This window comes from Psammomys obesus, unplaced genomic scaffold (assembly GCF_907164565.1).
Source record: "Psammomys obesus unplaced genomic scaffold, mPsaObe1.curated_primary_1811, whole genome shotgun sequence".
Classification (NCBI taxonomy): domain Eukaryota; kingdom Metazoa; phylum Chordata; class Mammalia; order Rodentia; family Muridae; genus Psammomys; species Psammomys obesus.
Window position 1 is genome coordinate 4,960,032 of NW_026596034.1, and position 16,729 is coordinate 4,976,760.

General features: G+C 41.1%; 1 protein-coding gene across 4 annotated transcripts in view; it reads left to right on the forward strand.

Moving 5' to 3' along the window:
• The window catches only part of Tent4b (terminal nucleotidyltransferase 4B), a 56,782-nt gene that overhangs the window by 26,937 nt on the left and 13,116 nt on the right, over positions 1-16,729 (forward strand). For all 4 annotated transcript variants that reach the window (XM_055621210.1, XM_055621207.1, XM_055621206.1 and 1 more), the window contains 2 exons: positions 14,320-14,443; positions 16,222-16,268. In XM_055621210.1, the coding sequence (XP_055477185.1) occupies positions 14,320-14,443; positions 16,222-16,268 (171 nt within the window). The remainder of the gene's footprint in view (positions 1-14,319; positions 14,444-16,221; positions 16,269-16,729) is intronic.

Here is a 16,729-nt window from a genome sequence, read left to right on the forward strand (position 1 = left end):
TGCTTTCTGCCTCTGTGGATTTCCTTGTTCTTCATGTTTCCTGAAATAGAATCATACTGTGGAGGCTTTTGTGTTTTGAAGGTTTATTGATGCTGTAGCATGTCCCAGTACTTCATTTTTTTTTTAATACCCATTGCATGGATATATCACATTTTACTAATGACAGATCTTTTGGATAATTACATTAAAGTTGTATTAAATATATTGTCTTAGTGTTCCATTACTGTGAAGAGACACCATGAACATGGCAACTCTTACAAAAGAAGGCATTAATTGGGGTGTGCTCATAACTTCATAGATTTAGTCCATGATCGTCACTGTGGGACACATGGTGCCACGGATAGTGGGATATAGGCAGACCTGGTATGGGAGAGGTAGCTGAGAGCTCTACATCTTGATCTGTAGGTAGTGGGAATAGAGAGACACTGAGCTTGACTTGAGCATTTGAAACCTCAAAGCCCACCCCCCAATGACACACCTCATGTAACAAGCCACATCTCCTAAATCCCTGTCAAGTAGTTCCATTCCCTAATGACCAGGCATTCAAATGTATGAGCCTATGGGGGACATTGTTTTTCAAACCACCACATATGTGTATGTGTGTGTGTCTTTGTGTGTATGTATATGTATATATATTACAAAATTTAATAATGTATCCATTTGAAAGCATACAGCTTATGTTGTCACCATTGTCCATCTCCAGAAATTTTTATCTTCCCCAACTGAAACTCAGTTAACACGGCTGTACTTTCTCCTTCATTCTTGCCCCAGTAGCCAGGATTGTCTTAGGTCTGTTACTGAGATTTGACTACTCTAGGGAGCTCATAAAAATGGGATCAAACAGTATCCTTTTGAGCCCAGCTGATTTCACTTGGCATTAAGAGTGTCCCCAAGGTTCATTCATCTTTTCATCCATCCATTCTGCCATTGACTCACTTAACTTTGCCCTCTTATTGCTATTGTGAATGATGTTGCTGTGAACAAATATCTTTTGGAGCCCTGCTTTCAGCTTTTTGGGGTATGTGTCCATGTGGTAATTCTATGTTTACTTATTAGTTTTTCTTGAAGAAATTGCTGTGATTTTATTCATCTACTATTCCATTTTACATTCACTACAGCAATATACCAGGGCTCCAGTTTTGTTATATCCTTGTCAACACTCTCTCTCTCTCTCTCTCTCATAGAAATCATCCTAATAGCTACTAGTAAAATTTAAATGTGTCTTAATTTTTTAAAAATTTATTCACTTTTATTTTATGTACATTGGTGTTTGTCTGCATGTATGTCTATGTGAGGGTGTCGGATCCCCAGGAATTATAGACAGCTGTGAACTGCCATGTGGGTGCTGGGAATTGAACCCTGGTCCTCTGGAAGAGCAGTCAGTGCTCTTAAAGGCTAAGCCATCTCCCAGTGTCTTAAATTTTAATGTGTAAGTCTTACTGTATAACTGAACAGTAGTTAGCAGTAAACACTCCCGGGAGTGTGGAGGACCTTGACTGTTGTTACTGTAGCACTTCTGACAACTGTCTCCTCTTCAGCTCTCTTTCCTGCCACATAATCAAGGCAGCACAGGGGTATGCACAGTGTGACTTGATCTGCCACATTACTTTTGAAGACATTATGGGACCTATGAATAGCAGAGGGCAGCAGATGTTCCCTGTAGAGACAGTACTTATTCTTTATTGGGTCTGTGCTCAGAGTTGGTCCACTCTGGTTTGCTGGGGACAGGCAGCTGCAGACAACACGGAAAGGAGTGAGTGCTATTGTTGAGAAAAAAATTACGCTTTAATTTGAATTACATAAGCTTTTTAAAAAGTGTTTTTACTATTTTATATGTATGAATGTGTGCCTGTGTTATGTCTGTGTCCCACATTCATGCTTGGTGCTGGAGGAGGCAGTGAGCCTCTGTGTGGGTGCTGGGAATTGAATTGGGATCCTTTGCCACAACAGCGGTGCTCTTACCAATAAGCCAACTCTGTAGCTCAAATTATATATGTTTTTCATGTGTCCCAGGATAATTCTGACTTCTTTTCAGCCATTTAAAGGTGTAAAAGCAATTTTAACTTATGGGCTGTATGAAAATGTCTTTGTTTTGCTTTTTGGGTATAACTTGTGTTATATAGAGATTAGTGGTGTTGTGGGTGGTAAGGAATGTGGTTTGTTAAAACTTTGGGAAGTTCACTTTCTTGTTAAGGCAAAGGACACAGAACTTAAGTAGTCAAGCTGATGGCAAGGAGTGCTAAGTTCAGAGTAGAAGGCCCTGGAATGTCAGGTGAGATGTATGACTGTAACAAAACTTAAGTGATTGCCTCAAGACCTGGTACAGTGCTCAGCACATGTCCTGCCCTCAGATGCCTTATGGGACATAGGTGGGAAGGGGTGTCCCTAAGGACAAGGAGGATGGTTGGTGGCTACCATGCTAAGTGATTGCTGATTTGGTGGACCTGTCTTGGAGACATACTGTCATTGCTCTGTGCCCCAGTGAGTCCATGATGATCTGTGAGAGCTGAGGTCTGGAAGTCACATCAGGACTGGAAGTGTAGCCTCCTGGCTTTGTTCCACACCATAGGGACTGAGAATGAAGGAAGATGGTATCTTCCTATTTCTGCTGTAATAGGACACCAGAGACAGGCTTATTTACAAAGAACAGAGATTGCTTTCATTTAGCTCCAGCTGATTCGAAGCTGCTTGCTATGCTTGTCTTCTTTGCCCTCACTGTCAGTTGTTCTTAGTGCCCTGTTCACAGCAGCTGAAGTGGCTTCTAACCTGTGTCTCCAGCGTCTTCTGGCCTCTGCCCATTACCTGCTTTCAGAGGTGTTAGACCACCTGTGCATATTTAGAGATGCAGCTTCACACATAGCACCAAATCTGTAATAGGCTCTCTGCAGAGGCAGAATCAATAGGGATATAGACAGAGCAGCGATTTATTATGAAAATTAACTGAGAAATCCCACAGCAGGCTGCCTAGAAACTGGAGGTGCTGGGATGCCAATACTCTAATTCCTTTTGAAAAATAATTTATTTGTATTTTATATACATTGGTGTTTTGCCTTCATGTATGTCTGTGTAAGGGTGTCAAATCCTCTGGAACAGAAGTTACAGATAATTATGAGCTATCATGTGGATGCTGGAATTGAACCCAGGTCCTTTGGAAATCAGCCAGTGTTCTTAACTTCTAAGCCATCTCTCCAGCCCCATACTTTATAATTTTTTAGTCTCTGTTTAGAGGTCTCAGAGTTGGGTGGGGAACCAATGGTGTAGCTGTCAGTTTGAGACAAAGGCCTTGCAGTATCAGGAATTTGCTGCTATACATTCTGGAGTTCAGGGGCCAGAGAACCTAGGCTTCTGATGTCCAGAGAGTCCTAATAGTCTTGTTGCTATAAGGAAATCTCTAAAGATCTATATCTTTTTTTATTCTTTCTGTGTTAAGGAACTGGACTGGTATCCATAAAAGCTCTTAAAATTAAAAATTGACTTTTTCAGATCTACCTAATGTGAAGAACATTATGGATACTTGAATCAGAGAGTAGTTAAGAGTCTATGGACTGTATAAACCCCTCTCCATAGATAAAGGCTTATCTAGGCCTCTGCACAGCACAGGTAGGTGTGTGGAAGGCCTTTCTTTTCATTCCCTGTGTAACTCTCGGAGCCAGCACCAGAATGTGGGCTTGATTCTTCTGTGAAAACCTGAGATAGTCTGAGTTTGTTCTCCCTTTAGTGACTGTATTGAGCAGAACAGAAGCTGAAAGATGGATGGAGAGAAGTCAGAATGATGCAATCAAAATGAACCAATTGCAAATCCCAAATTTAGATCCCTAAGCTGCTCTGAATGGTGGTAGTTTGCTTTAAGTTAGGTCAGCCCTAGTCACAGAGGGTTTTTTATACTGTGATAAGGTCTCATGTATAGTTGAGCCTGGCCTTGAACCCACTATGTAGCTGCGGGACCTTGAGTGAGTTCCTGATACTCCCATCTCCATTTCTAGAATTGTAGGTATGTATCCATATCTAGCTATATTTAGCATATTTTTATCATTAGTAAAATTTTAGCATGTGAAGAACATTCTGCAATACTTATTTTTTTATTTTCTACTAGTAAGACTTAATGAGGTAATTATTATGGGGTCTCTTCAGTAGTTTAAAGAATTTTTCTAATACATGCATATATATTAAAAATATAAAGTAAGGTGACATAGGCCTGTAATCCTAACACTTGGGAGGCTGAGGCCAGGAGTATTAACAAATTTAAGGCTTGTCTGGGCTACATAGCAAGATCTTGTCTTTAAAAAAATAAAGTAAAAAATAAAGCCAAGTGTGGTGGCTTGTATTCACAATTCTTGGAAGCTGGGTTTACTAGCTTGAAAGAGAATGACCCATATGGGCTCATATGTTTGAATGTGTGAGTCCTAGTTGGTGGACTGTTTGGGAAGGATTAGGAGGTATGTCACAGGGAGTGGACTTTCAAGTTTCAAAAGCCCATGCCAGGCCCAGTTTCTCTCTCCTCCTCTATATTGCCAATAAGGTGTAAGCTCTCAGTTACTACTCTAGTGCCATGCCATGCCTGCCTGCTTGCTGCTATGCTTCCCACCATGATAATCATAGACTCACACTTTGTGAAACTATAAGCAAGTTCCTAATAAATTCTTTCTTCTGTAAGTTGCGTTGGTCGTGGTATCTCTTCACAGCAATAGAACAGTATAATTTAAGACACTGGGCTACATAAATAAGACCCTGCCTTAAAAAAAAAAAAAAAAAAACATTAGCAGGCTGTTTGTTTTACTGTTGTGACCACAGAATGTGACAGAAACAACTTAAGGAGGAAAAGCTTGTGCTCACAGTTGAGAGAGATTTCAGTCCACAGCAGAGAAGGAATGGCAGATTCCTGTCAGTGGAGTATATGGCAGAGGTTTCTTGTATTATGGAGGATTAGGAAAACAGAGACTGGGCAGGGACCAGGGCCTACAAAAGTCTGCCCTAGTAAATCTCTGATAGCTAAGCCCACCCAAATGGTGCCACCATCTGAGGAACAAACGTTTAGAACGCGATCCTGTTGGCAGTATTTCAGAAGCAAGCTATAATAGCTGTCTGGGGGTTTCTTCCTATGCCCATGAGTCTTAAAGATGTACGACTATTTTCAGTTTATAATGGCTTTGATGGCTGTTTTGTGAGGTTGCTGAGGAAATGTCATTTCATATAGTGTATGTAGCATATAGGCACAGCAGACAGCCTTTGGAATAGTAATCGTGCCAGGCCTTGCTGGAAAAAGAAAGAAATAGAAAGGAAGGGCTTCACAAGTTAGGGTATCTAGGTATAACTACTTGTATAGACAATGGATTTTAAGACAAATTAAATGGTAAATGACAGATGCGTATTTAAGATAATATTTAATGAAATGAAACCAAACATAATCCAGGTAAATTTTACAGGATTGTGGACAATCTTAAATGTTTTAAGTATTTTGTATATTTAGAAAAAAAGTGTCACATCTGCTACTGGGTTGTTCAGTTTAAAGTATCAGATATATTGTTTTTATTTATTTTTTGTTTGCCATTTTTGTGTTAAGAATGCTAACCGAGCTGGACATGGTGGCTTTAGTCTCAGCCTTTGAGAGGCAGAGGTGAGCTGGTGTACAGAGCAAGTTGTAGGACAGCCAGGGCTATACAGAGAAACCCTGACTTGGCTGGGGAGTCGGGGGAGAGATGTTATGTGAGTGGGAATATGAAGGAAACTTTTGATATATTAATGTAGTAGGTTGCTGTTTTAGTGTAAATATTTTTGTTAATACATTTATGGCTTATTTGTGAAATTTTCTTTGGAGAAAGCCACCCACTTCAGAGTGGAAGATGTTAGCTTCTTCAGCAGAGGACAAAGCTGCTGTTGTCATTGTTGTTACTTGACTTTATTGTAGCTATCCTAACCAGTGTAATAGATAGAGCAAAGGAACTGCTTGATTATAAAAGACATACATGAACGTTCATAGCATTCTACATATGCACCAACCTCCCCAGCCGGAGTAATTTAGAAATGAAGTTAGGAAGGTGAGGAAAATGGAAGTTCACAATGAGGCTGGTGAGGTGGCTCACTAGGTTAAGGCAACTTGCTGCTGAGTCTGACAACCTGAGTTCAATCCCTGGGACCTATAAAGCAGAAGGAAACAACTTACTACTACAACCCCCTCCAAATAAATGTAATTAAAATTAAAATACCCTTTACAATAGATGGCTAAAATTGAAGATGTTAAACCAACTTATGAACTTGTTAATTAATGTAATTCAGATAAACAATTCTAGTTTTTGCAGGAGTATAGGCAATAACTTGCTGAATGACTGTAAAGAACATCTAGTAGAAGAAACAGGAAGAATAGCATTGTGAGAACTAAAGGTGAGCTCGTGGCTCATTGATTTCGTGCTAACAACTCTCTAGATTTCTATAGGAATTTGTTGTTGTTGTTGTTTTGTTAGACAGGGTTTCTGTGTGTCCTGGCTGTCTTGGATTCGATTTATAGATCAAGCTGGCCTCGAACTCTCACAGATCTACCTGCCTTTGCCTCCCAAGGCGTGCACTACCATACCTGCTTTATTTAATTGTTTAAATATATGCATTTATTTTATTTTTATGTGTATGAATGTTTGCCTGTGTGTATGTGTATGTACCACATTGAGTGCTTGGTGCCTACAGAGGTCAGAAGAAGGAATTGGATCCCCTGGGACTGGGATTACAGATATTTATGAACCACCATGTGGGTACTAGGAGTTGAACTCACATCCTATGCAAGAGCAGGACTTGCTGTTAACCACTGATCCGCCTCTCCAAGCCCCAGTTTTTTATCAGGACTTTAAAGGATAGCTTGAGTCCTACAGAATAAAACATATACAGCCCTACACTGAAAAGAAAATCTAATTTAACACATAAATGAATGTGAATGAGGGCTTATGTATACTTTTGTGTGTGAATCAAGATACTCAGAAACAAGGGAAAGAAAATGACAAACTTAGTAGTATTTCCTGTGTGGTCAGCTTTGAATGATATTTGCTTCAGGGACCCCAAAGCTGTTCAAGTGCCCTACTTCTGGTTTTTCTTTTGCTGATAGTTGTTGGTTCTTTAGGCTTCTGTTTTTCTGACCTGCCTCTGGGCTACAACCAAAGGGTCTATGACTGTTCCTGTCCAGAACCCCTAGCAGATTTTGTTGTATGGTCTTGCCAACATCATATTGACTGTAGAAGTAGAACTGTCTCCCTCAGGAAAGAGTTTGATAATAGAATTGGGAAAGTAGAGGACTGTACAAGGAACAATATGTATACTCATTAGCTGAGAAGAAAATTGGATTATTAAGTGTGGGGTGCTAGACACTTAGCTGTGGGTGGAAAAAAGATTCAGTGCCTTTATCTTCTGTAGATAGCCAAGATGAAAACATTTACTGGGAAACATTAGAAATAATTTTTAAGTTTTTAATTGTACATTGCTGTGGTAGCACATTGAAATTTCACTCTGTCTGGGCAGGACTTGGACCAGGCCTTTGTCTGGTGTGTCCATACTGTGCTTACTACTCAGCAGATAGCCAGTTAGCTACCATCTCAAATGTCTGGCTTACAGACTCTTAGGGCAACCTTTAAGTCACCTTTATTTTACTTAGAAATGGCCACAGAATACAAAGGAATGGTGCTGGCAATTTGGGTGAGCTGAAGAGAAGTCATAAAGTGAAAAGATAAAAGCTATGACATTTTGTTTTCTGTTCTGAGAATCAAACTGAGGGTCTTATACATGCTGTGCAGGCATTGTACTGCTCAGCTGTATTTCAGCCTTGTAAGAATTAAAAACATAAGCTGGGCGCAGTGGCGCACACTGTAATCCTAGCACAGCTGTATTCCCAGGCAGATCTCTGTGAGTTCGAGGCCAGCCTGGTCTACAAAACAGTCCAGAACAACCAAGACTACACAGAGAAACCCTGTCTCAAAAAACAAAAAACAAAACAAAAATTTAAAAAACATTTTTTCCTTAAATAAGACTGCCTACACTTGGGAGGCACAGGCAGGTGGACCTTTTGAGTTCAAGCCAGAGCTACACAGTAGAAAGACCCTGTGTCAAAAACTGACAGGTTAGCAGTGGTACCACACGCCTTTACCCCAACCAACTCAGGGCGTGGAGGCAGGCGGATCTCTTACGTTTGAGGCCAGCCTGGTCTACAGCTGTCCTGTGAGTTCCAGGACAGCTAGGGCTACACAGAGAAACACTGTCTTGGAAAACCACCCAACCAAAACAAAAAAGTGCCGTCTCCTCAAGACTCCTCTGCCTCCTGAGTTTTGGGGATTGTAGGTGTGTGCCACCATGCCCAGCTAAGTAAAGAAGTTGAGAAAGAGAAAAAAAGAAAAAAGCAACTGTATTCACATAACTTGTGTTACCATAATTATTCTGTTTTAATCTTTCAATCTGCCTAATTTATAAATTACTTTATCATGGATGTATGTGTCTAGGACAAAACTTGGCATGTACATCTGTCCATGGTTTTAGGTTTCTGCCGGGTTCTAGGAATGGATTTATGGATGGAGTACACTATCATATTTTCCTGTCTTTTATAGTAATCATAAATAAGTGTTAGGTTTTTTTTTTTGTTGTTTTGTTTTTAAAGAATAATTGGAAGAAAATATAGTTTAGTTTTTTTGTAGAATTTCTATTTAGCTTTACAAAGTTCATAGCAAAACTGAGTGGAAGGTACAGAGATTTCCTGTATAAGCCTGGCACTTTCCTGAGTCCCTATCATGACATCCTGCTCCAGAGTGGCATATTTGTTCAGTTAGTGAATCTTCATTGACATGTTAGCAAGTGGTCTGTGATGTGTATCGGTATTTGCTGGAAACTTCTCACATCTGTGGACTGATGGATCCACGGTTACAGTATCACATAGAATTGTTTCATTGCCCAACAATTCTTTGTTCTGTCTTTTAACCCTTGGCAGCCATTAGTCCTTGTTTCCCTGTCTTCAGTTTGACTTTTCCCAACACACTTTTAGAATTATACAGTTAACAGCCTTTGAATGTGGCTTCTTTTGCTTAGCAGCCAGCATTTAAGATACCTCCAAAATTTTCCTGGCTTGATGGTGCTCTTCTTTCTAGTGCTATGTAATACTCCTTTATATGGATGTAATAGACTGTAATTTCATCTGCGGAAGGCCATCTTGACTACTTCCAGGTTTGGGCAGCCATAAAAGAACCTGCTCTATATGTTCTGGTGTAGGCTTTTGGGAACATGTTTTTAGCTCCCTGGATTGCTGGATAATTTGCTTTGCACATGTTTGTTGTTTCATTAGAATTCATTCGTTCGTTTGTTCTTTTGTTTGTTCATTTATAGACAGGTTCTTTTGTATAATCTTAGCCTAGAATTCAGAGATCTGATAGCTTCTTGTGGGATTAAAGGCATGCAGCACCACTCCTGGCCTTTGTCTTGACTTCTCATTCTCTCGTTAATATTTTTTTTTCCTTTTTTCATTTTTCTAAATATTTTTCCTGTTTCATGTTTTCCCCCTCCCCCAAACCTTTGAAACAAGCAAACAAACAAAATGATAAAAACAAAGATTATGGGGTGGAGCAATGGCTTAGTGGTTAAGAGGTCTGGGTGCTCTTCCAGAGCACGTGAATACTGTTTCCAGCACCCACATGTCAGCTCACAGTTGTCTGTAACTTCAGTCCCAAGAGATCTGATGCCCTTTTCTGGCTTCTTGAGTACACTGCATACACATGATACACAGACATACAGGCAAGATGCACACACACATGTAACAAGAACAACAACACCACAGATTGTGGATAGTGGCCTGGTGACTGGGATCAGACTTGTACACGCAGTAAGTTATGCCTGTGCTGAATTATCTTGTGAAATTAACTGACTGTTAATAGTGATAGCTTTTTTTCTGAAGGTTTGCTTTGTGCTTGGTAACAGTAAACCTTGCAGAGATATAGACAGAAGCTGCCCAAGACTTATACTCTTGCTCTCTTCACTCTGCAGGTGGGAACAGGGCTGGCTGTGTAGTGCTAAGGTTCTTTAAATTGCTACTTTAAGGAGAAAAGAGGACCTGGGACATGTGACCCAGGGTACTCAGGCCAGGATGGCTCTACACACCTTTGGTTGGTTTTGAGCAGAGGAATTTGGTAAGCTGTCAGATCAGTGTATGAAGAAAGGTGGACCTCCTGGGAACCAGAGACTGGAGGGAGGAGGTCCTGGGGAAAGCAGGGAATGGGAGTAAGAGGAGCTTTGTTTCTGGTCCAGAGACACTTGAAGTGACAGCCTGGCAGAGGTGTCCAGCTGGTAGTTGGAATGTTTGAACTGGCTAAATATGTTTGTTTCTACAGTGAATTCCAGAGCCTTCTGGAGTCACTCATTGCTTTGTGATTTTTTTTTTTTGTAGGGCTTGATTACTCATTTCTCTCAGTGTCTTGGTATATTTGAGAAAGATTAAATGGTAAAGAAAGCTGTAAGACCGCAGTTGTCAGGTCCACGCTGGCGGGAAAGACTGTCAGCAGTTGTAGTAATTTTGGATGTTTGTTTCAAATTTGAGCATGTAATGCCGAGACCAGCAGTCATTGAACATGCATGAAGACAACCATGACTTCTTAGTCAGTAGCATCTGTACCAATGTGCTGTTACTGAGGCCTGGGATTGGGGTCAGAGCTTCCTGATGTTACTGTGATCCAGACCCAAGAGAAATTGTTATTTCTGCCTAGTGAGATGATTCCAGAGGCATTCACTGGCATGTGTAAGAAAGCCTAGAGAACTTTGTTGGCTCTGTCCTAATTTATTCTATTATCATGGTCAAGTTTGTAACAAACCGAGAATGGGCACTTCAGAAATAGAATTTAGTTGCTACAGTACTTAGCCAGGAAAGTCAGGCTTGTGCTTGGCATGAGCAAGAGGACCCTACCAGGCCTGAGAGAGGTCTCCTTTTTCTCATTGTTCAAGGATGTTTTACTTTAATAGCTTAGCCTTCTTCTTTCCCATATTTCTCATCCCCTTTTCTAATATGACAGATAACAAACACATCAATAAGAGAAATGCAGATGTGTGTGTTGACACATCTGTAACTCCCAGCACTTGGGAAGCTAAGACAGCAGGCCCACCTGAGCTGCATAGAAAGACCCTGTTTAAAAAAAACAAGGGCTGGAGATAATGTCTTAGCAGTTAAGAACACTGACTGCTCTTCCAGAGGTTCTGAGTTCAGGTCCCAGCAACCACATGGTGGCTCACAACCATCTGTAATGTGATCTGGTGCCCTCTTCTGTCATGCAGGTATACATACAGATAGAGCATTCATATACATAAAATACATAAATCTTTAAAAAAAAAAAAACTGTGCCAGGGAATGTAGCACAGTAGTAGAGCTCTGGCCTACATGCACAGGGACCTGTGTTCTTCCAAAAATTTAAGGAGTTAAATAATACAGTAACTACTGGGAGTTAAAGGGAGATAATAGTTCATAGACTATTAAGTACGTTCTTTTGTAGTGCTGGGGATCCAGTCCAGGCCTTGTCCATCCTATGTTAAGCAAATACTTCACCACTAAACTGTAGCCTAACCCTTAGGGAAATCCTGTCTTAAAACTTTTAGAACCCTGAATAAGTTTCTTTCAAATTACTGTGCTGGCAAAACGCCCAGGATCCCAGCACTGGAAGTAAATTTTAGACTACATTTTCACTGTGTTCAGAAATCTGTTTTGTAAGGTCTTTGCGTCATGATAGTCTAGTTTGTTTTCATGTGTAGTTCCTGTCTGGAACCTGTTTGTGGTACAGCAGTGCAGAACAGACTACTAGCACTCTTTATAAAATCTGCTTTGATGAGTTTTTCCTCTGTGTTCTTGGCTAGAGATGGCTCAGAGCAAGGCTTGGTTTGACAAGCCCTGTGCATCCTGTACTTTGGTGTACACACTCGGGAGTGTTTAGACTACAGACTCTCATATGGCTGTTGTCTTCTAACTTCAATCTGAACTGGCAGGTAGACCCAATGTTTCTGCCTGCATTTGAATCAGAAACTGTAAGGGAGCATTTATAGGGTAGATGTAATAAAATTTCCAGGGTTCTCCCCCCATCAGCTAGGATGATATTATTCTGCAGAGAACTGCTTTAGCACTCAGAGCTACAGTTAAGGTCTCATAATCCACAGCAGACTGAAGTGAGCTGAGAAGCAACTTGTATATTTTGCTGTTTATCTTTGGGCTTCCTTTTTGCTGGCAGGCCTGTATAGAGGAGCAGTGCAAGCTCCCTTTCCTCCTGGCTATTTTCTTCTAGCTGGTTGATTGTAAGTAGGAGACATGGATAACAACCTATGAAAACCCATAAACCCGAAAGAAGCCAAAGATGCAAAGGCCTCCAGAAACATGCCAAGGAACGCTGGGCTCCCTTGGATATCTTTCTGGATTCTCTCAGAAGAGCTGGGGGTTTTCTGGTTTTATTACATTTGTGTGCGTGTCATTGAATCCACATGTAACTCAGAGGACAGCTTACTGGAGTTGGTTCTCTCCTACCATGGGCATCCTAGAGTTCAAACTCAGGAACTCTCACCATCCCTTGGGAGTTTTTGTTTTATTTTTTGAGATATGTTTTCACTGTATAGTCCTGGCTGGCCTGGAATTACTGTATTGACCAGGCTGTCCTCAAAGTTACAGAGATTTACCTCCCTCAGCCTTGGGACCTTGGGAGTTTTAAGATCCAGACATTACTCAGTATTACATGGTGAGCAGGCAGATGTGATCATGTTTATCACTCCTTCTGGCCTACATGGCTCCTGCTTGGCAGTTTGTCCAGCCCATGAACAGATGGGCTAGGGAGCATCAAGCACTAGAGCCACATGTCCAGGGGACATAACTGCTCTCATGCAGTGCCTGAGCTAGAACTCAAAATTTTTGACTTGGTATCTTCTTTTTAGGCATCAAAAGAGACAAGAACAATTGGTTGCTCAATTGGTCACATTTAAAGTCATCAGTGTTCTGTGAGGTAAAAGTTGTAGCCAGTGAAAGTTGTGACACGTTTTTTTCCTTCCTCAAAGCTAATTTTGGTCCACTTGAATTTGTCTTTCTGCTGTGAAGCCAGTGAGTGTTCTAATTGCAGACACCTTCTGAGAGCACCCCTGGCCTCCTCCACCTTCTCAATCCCAGGGAAAGCTGTGTGGGTACTTCTCTTGGGTCTTTTCCCACTTCCTCTCTTCATGGTAACTCTCCAGGGTCTCAGAACTTGGAAGCAAGTAGTGCTGCTTTCATGCCCTTTGCTATACAGCGTGAATCAGTCCTGCCCGCAGCCCACTTTGTCCTCTGGTCCTGTCTAGTCCTTTGTCACTCTCAGTTCTCACCCCTGCCTACCCCACAGGGCCAGTGAGGTGTCTTGCGTGTACAGTATTTCTGGAGCTCTTTCCTGTCCTGCCACAACCCCTTGGTCTTTTTCTCTGTGATGCAGCTATTGTAGGCCTTGCCCCTTTGTCCATCTGTGATACAGTTGCCAGCTTGATCTTTTTAATTACATGTTAAAGCCAGGGTCTCCCCAGCCCTCCAGGCTGTTGTCTCAGAGGGAAGTCTAAACTTGATTTCTCTTTCCTTTTTTTTTTCTTTCCATCTTCTCTTTTTCTTTCTCTTTCTTTTTCCATTCCTCCCTTCTTTCCTTCTTTTTTCTTTTTTCTTGTGGTTCTTGGGGATGAACCCAGTTCATTGAACAAGCCAGGGGCACATGCCTGAATTTCTTAGCTTGCCATTCAAATTTGTTGTTATCCTGAGCCCATCTTCCCTTTCAGACGCGCCTCTGTATTCCCTTCCAGATGTGCCTGTCTACTCACTGTGCTTGTGCATTTGGTTTTGTGCCTTGTACACGACAGTCTCTGGAAGCCTGCAGCTCCTTCTCAGAGCCCTTGTCTGCCAGCCATTCTTCTCAGGGCACTGCTGGTGTTCACTGACTGGCTTGATAGGTTTTGCTCCTTATGGAGAAAAGGGGTGGTTAGCTACCTGTGCTCCCTGGGCTCAGGGCCTTCCTTCCTGCTTTGTGGCTACAGAGTCTGAGACCAGGCCTGCATGACTTCTGCTTTATTTTAAAAGAAGAAGGAAGGCAAAAACAAAACAAAACAAAAAAACCCACCCACAGCAAAGTAGTGGACTGCATGGGGAATTTCTTACTTTCTTTTAATTAAATTCTGTACACTGCCATTTTAAATTCTATCAGTTATAATATTAAAAATGAGGGTAAAAATCTGCAAGTATAAGGCATCAGATAAATTACGAGACTTCTAAGATTATTCAAGAAACTGACTTTTTACTGGATTGGCCCTGCTCATACTTGCTTTCTGCTTTTTCTTCAGTCTGCATGAAGAAATCAGTGATTTTTATGAGTACATGTCTCCCAGACCCGAGGAGGAGAAGATGCGGATGGAGGTAGTGAACAGGATCGAGAGTGTGATTAAGGAGCTCTGGCCCAGTGCTGATGTGAGTACTTGTCGTGGGACCTGGGGCTTCAGGCAAAGCCCTGCCCACAGAATCAGTCTCACGTAGAGACCTCGCTCACAGTGTAAGTGCTTTTGTAGTGATAGTCCACTTTATTTTGCAATAGGCTCTCACTGTATTGTACCTGGCTGGCATTGAACTCACAGCAGTAGCCCCCTTCTTTCTAGACATATGCTGTGCCCAGCTTTTTTTTTTTTTTTTTTTTTTTTTTTAACATTTTAAAGGCAAACAGTTTTCTGGAGCCTTTAGACTTTGGGGTTTGGTGATTACTTTGGCCTTACCCAAAACCTGTTCCTCTCACTTCTGAGTAATACCTACTAAAAGTAGACAAAATTTAGAATCGTTAATGTAAGAGAAAGATATCTGTAACCTCATTATAGTAGTTTGTTATTGAATGAGATTTAGGGACCTTTTTTTTTTTTTTTCAGTTCTAGCCAGTCAGTGTAAACATTACAGTTTGCTTCTAGCTGAAGGTGTTTCTCTTGCCACTTAAAGTTGACTGCCTCTGGCAAATGCAGAGAGTATACACCTCTCATTAGAAACTACTGTTTGCTCCCCTGGCCCACTTCTTTTGATTTACTAGTCAATGAACAGAATTTTTGCCTGGGTCTCCGTTAGTGTGTATCTCTCATTACTGGAATTATACTCCACATTTTAGGGTTTTTTTTGAAGATCTGTTCTAGAATCCTATCTGTTCAAAGAGTAACTCTATTACTTTATGTTGCGTAGTGTCAATAGACCCCTCTCCAGGTTACATAAGGGAAACGGAAAATTTTGTCCCTTTGGCAAAAGAAAAAGGTTCAAATGTGATGCTGTAGGTAAAGAATAGATGGGAGGGTGTGGGTGTTTCAGTGAGCAGCTGTGATCTCTCCCCTCCCCATCTGGTAGTGTTCCCTGGGCCAGAGCAGAGATGGCTCTGACTAGCATGATTTAGTAAGCACTGCTGACATCTAGTGGGTAGATAGGGAGGTGGCTAAACACGTAGTGAACAGCACAGCCCCTCCTACAAGAAATGAATGATCTGCCCCAGGTTAAGATGCCCTGATCTTTTAACCTTCATCCTCCTGAGGTAGGCAATTGTGTTTTTACAAATAGAAACGCAAGGATGTGGCTAGGTTCCCAGGTCTTTTTCACCAGAATGCTTTAGCATTATCCTAGACTGGACTCACAGACACACATGAAATTACCTGGGTGCCACAGTTCTGTGCAGGCTGAGATTCTCAGTTGATTGCATGTCAGGATCTTGTGCAAATTGCTCTGGTACTCTGGTACACCAGCACATTGCTAGCAGCTGAAACATTCCGACTTCATGAGAGGACTACCGCAGGGAGAACAGGATTATGGAGTTGTGACCATCCTTGTTTTGTAAGGGAAGGCTAGCCTCTGGAACATAACTTTGTAAATGTCTCTCTTTTAAAATTTTAAGATTTTCATTTATCATTAAATTATATAATGTGTATATGTATAATATGTGTAGGCACGTGTGTGGATGTCAGAACAATTTTATAAAGTCAGTTTTCTTCTACCTTTACGTGGGACCTAGGGGTCAGGCTTCCATAGTGAATATCTTTAACTGCTGAGCCATTTTGATAGCCTCAAGGTCTCTGTTTTAGATTGTATGCTACATTCTGAGTGAATGCCTGTGAGGCATCCCCACTTTAGGAAAGCCTCGTATTGGCGGATAAGGAAGCTCCTGCAGCAAGAACATGCATTTCTCTATAGGCACCTTGATATGATTTTTTTTTCCTTCCATGTTCCAGGTCCAAATATTTGGAAGCTTTAAAACTGGCCTGTATTTACCTACTAGGTTAGTATATTTATGAAACTTTGAAGGGATTAGTGTATGCTTTGGCTATTGAATGTGTCTGGACAGAAATGGGACTTTGTTTGTTTATTGTTTTTGAGACAGGGTCCTTTTATGTAGCTGTCCTTGAGCTTGGTTAGAACAGTTATCACAATTTAGATATGGAAAAGGCACAAAGTAATGATTGAAAGTGAGTGTATTTATTTATATATTGGGAGCAGGCTTGGTATTCAGGTTTTATACAGCTTAATGTTTATTTTTATGTCACATTCTCACTGAGGTTGCACACCTGAAGTTTAATACCGGAAAGCTTTATGGGAAAAAAAATCACTGATACTAATATATTTGACTTTCTTTCTGTCAACATTGTCTCATGTCCTGGTCCTGAGTTCTGTGAAATAGCTGAGGGTATGAGGTTGCTAAAATCAATACTCTTCACTTCTGCCCTCCATTTTTCTTCTGAA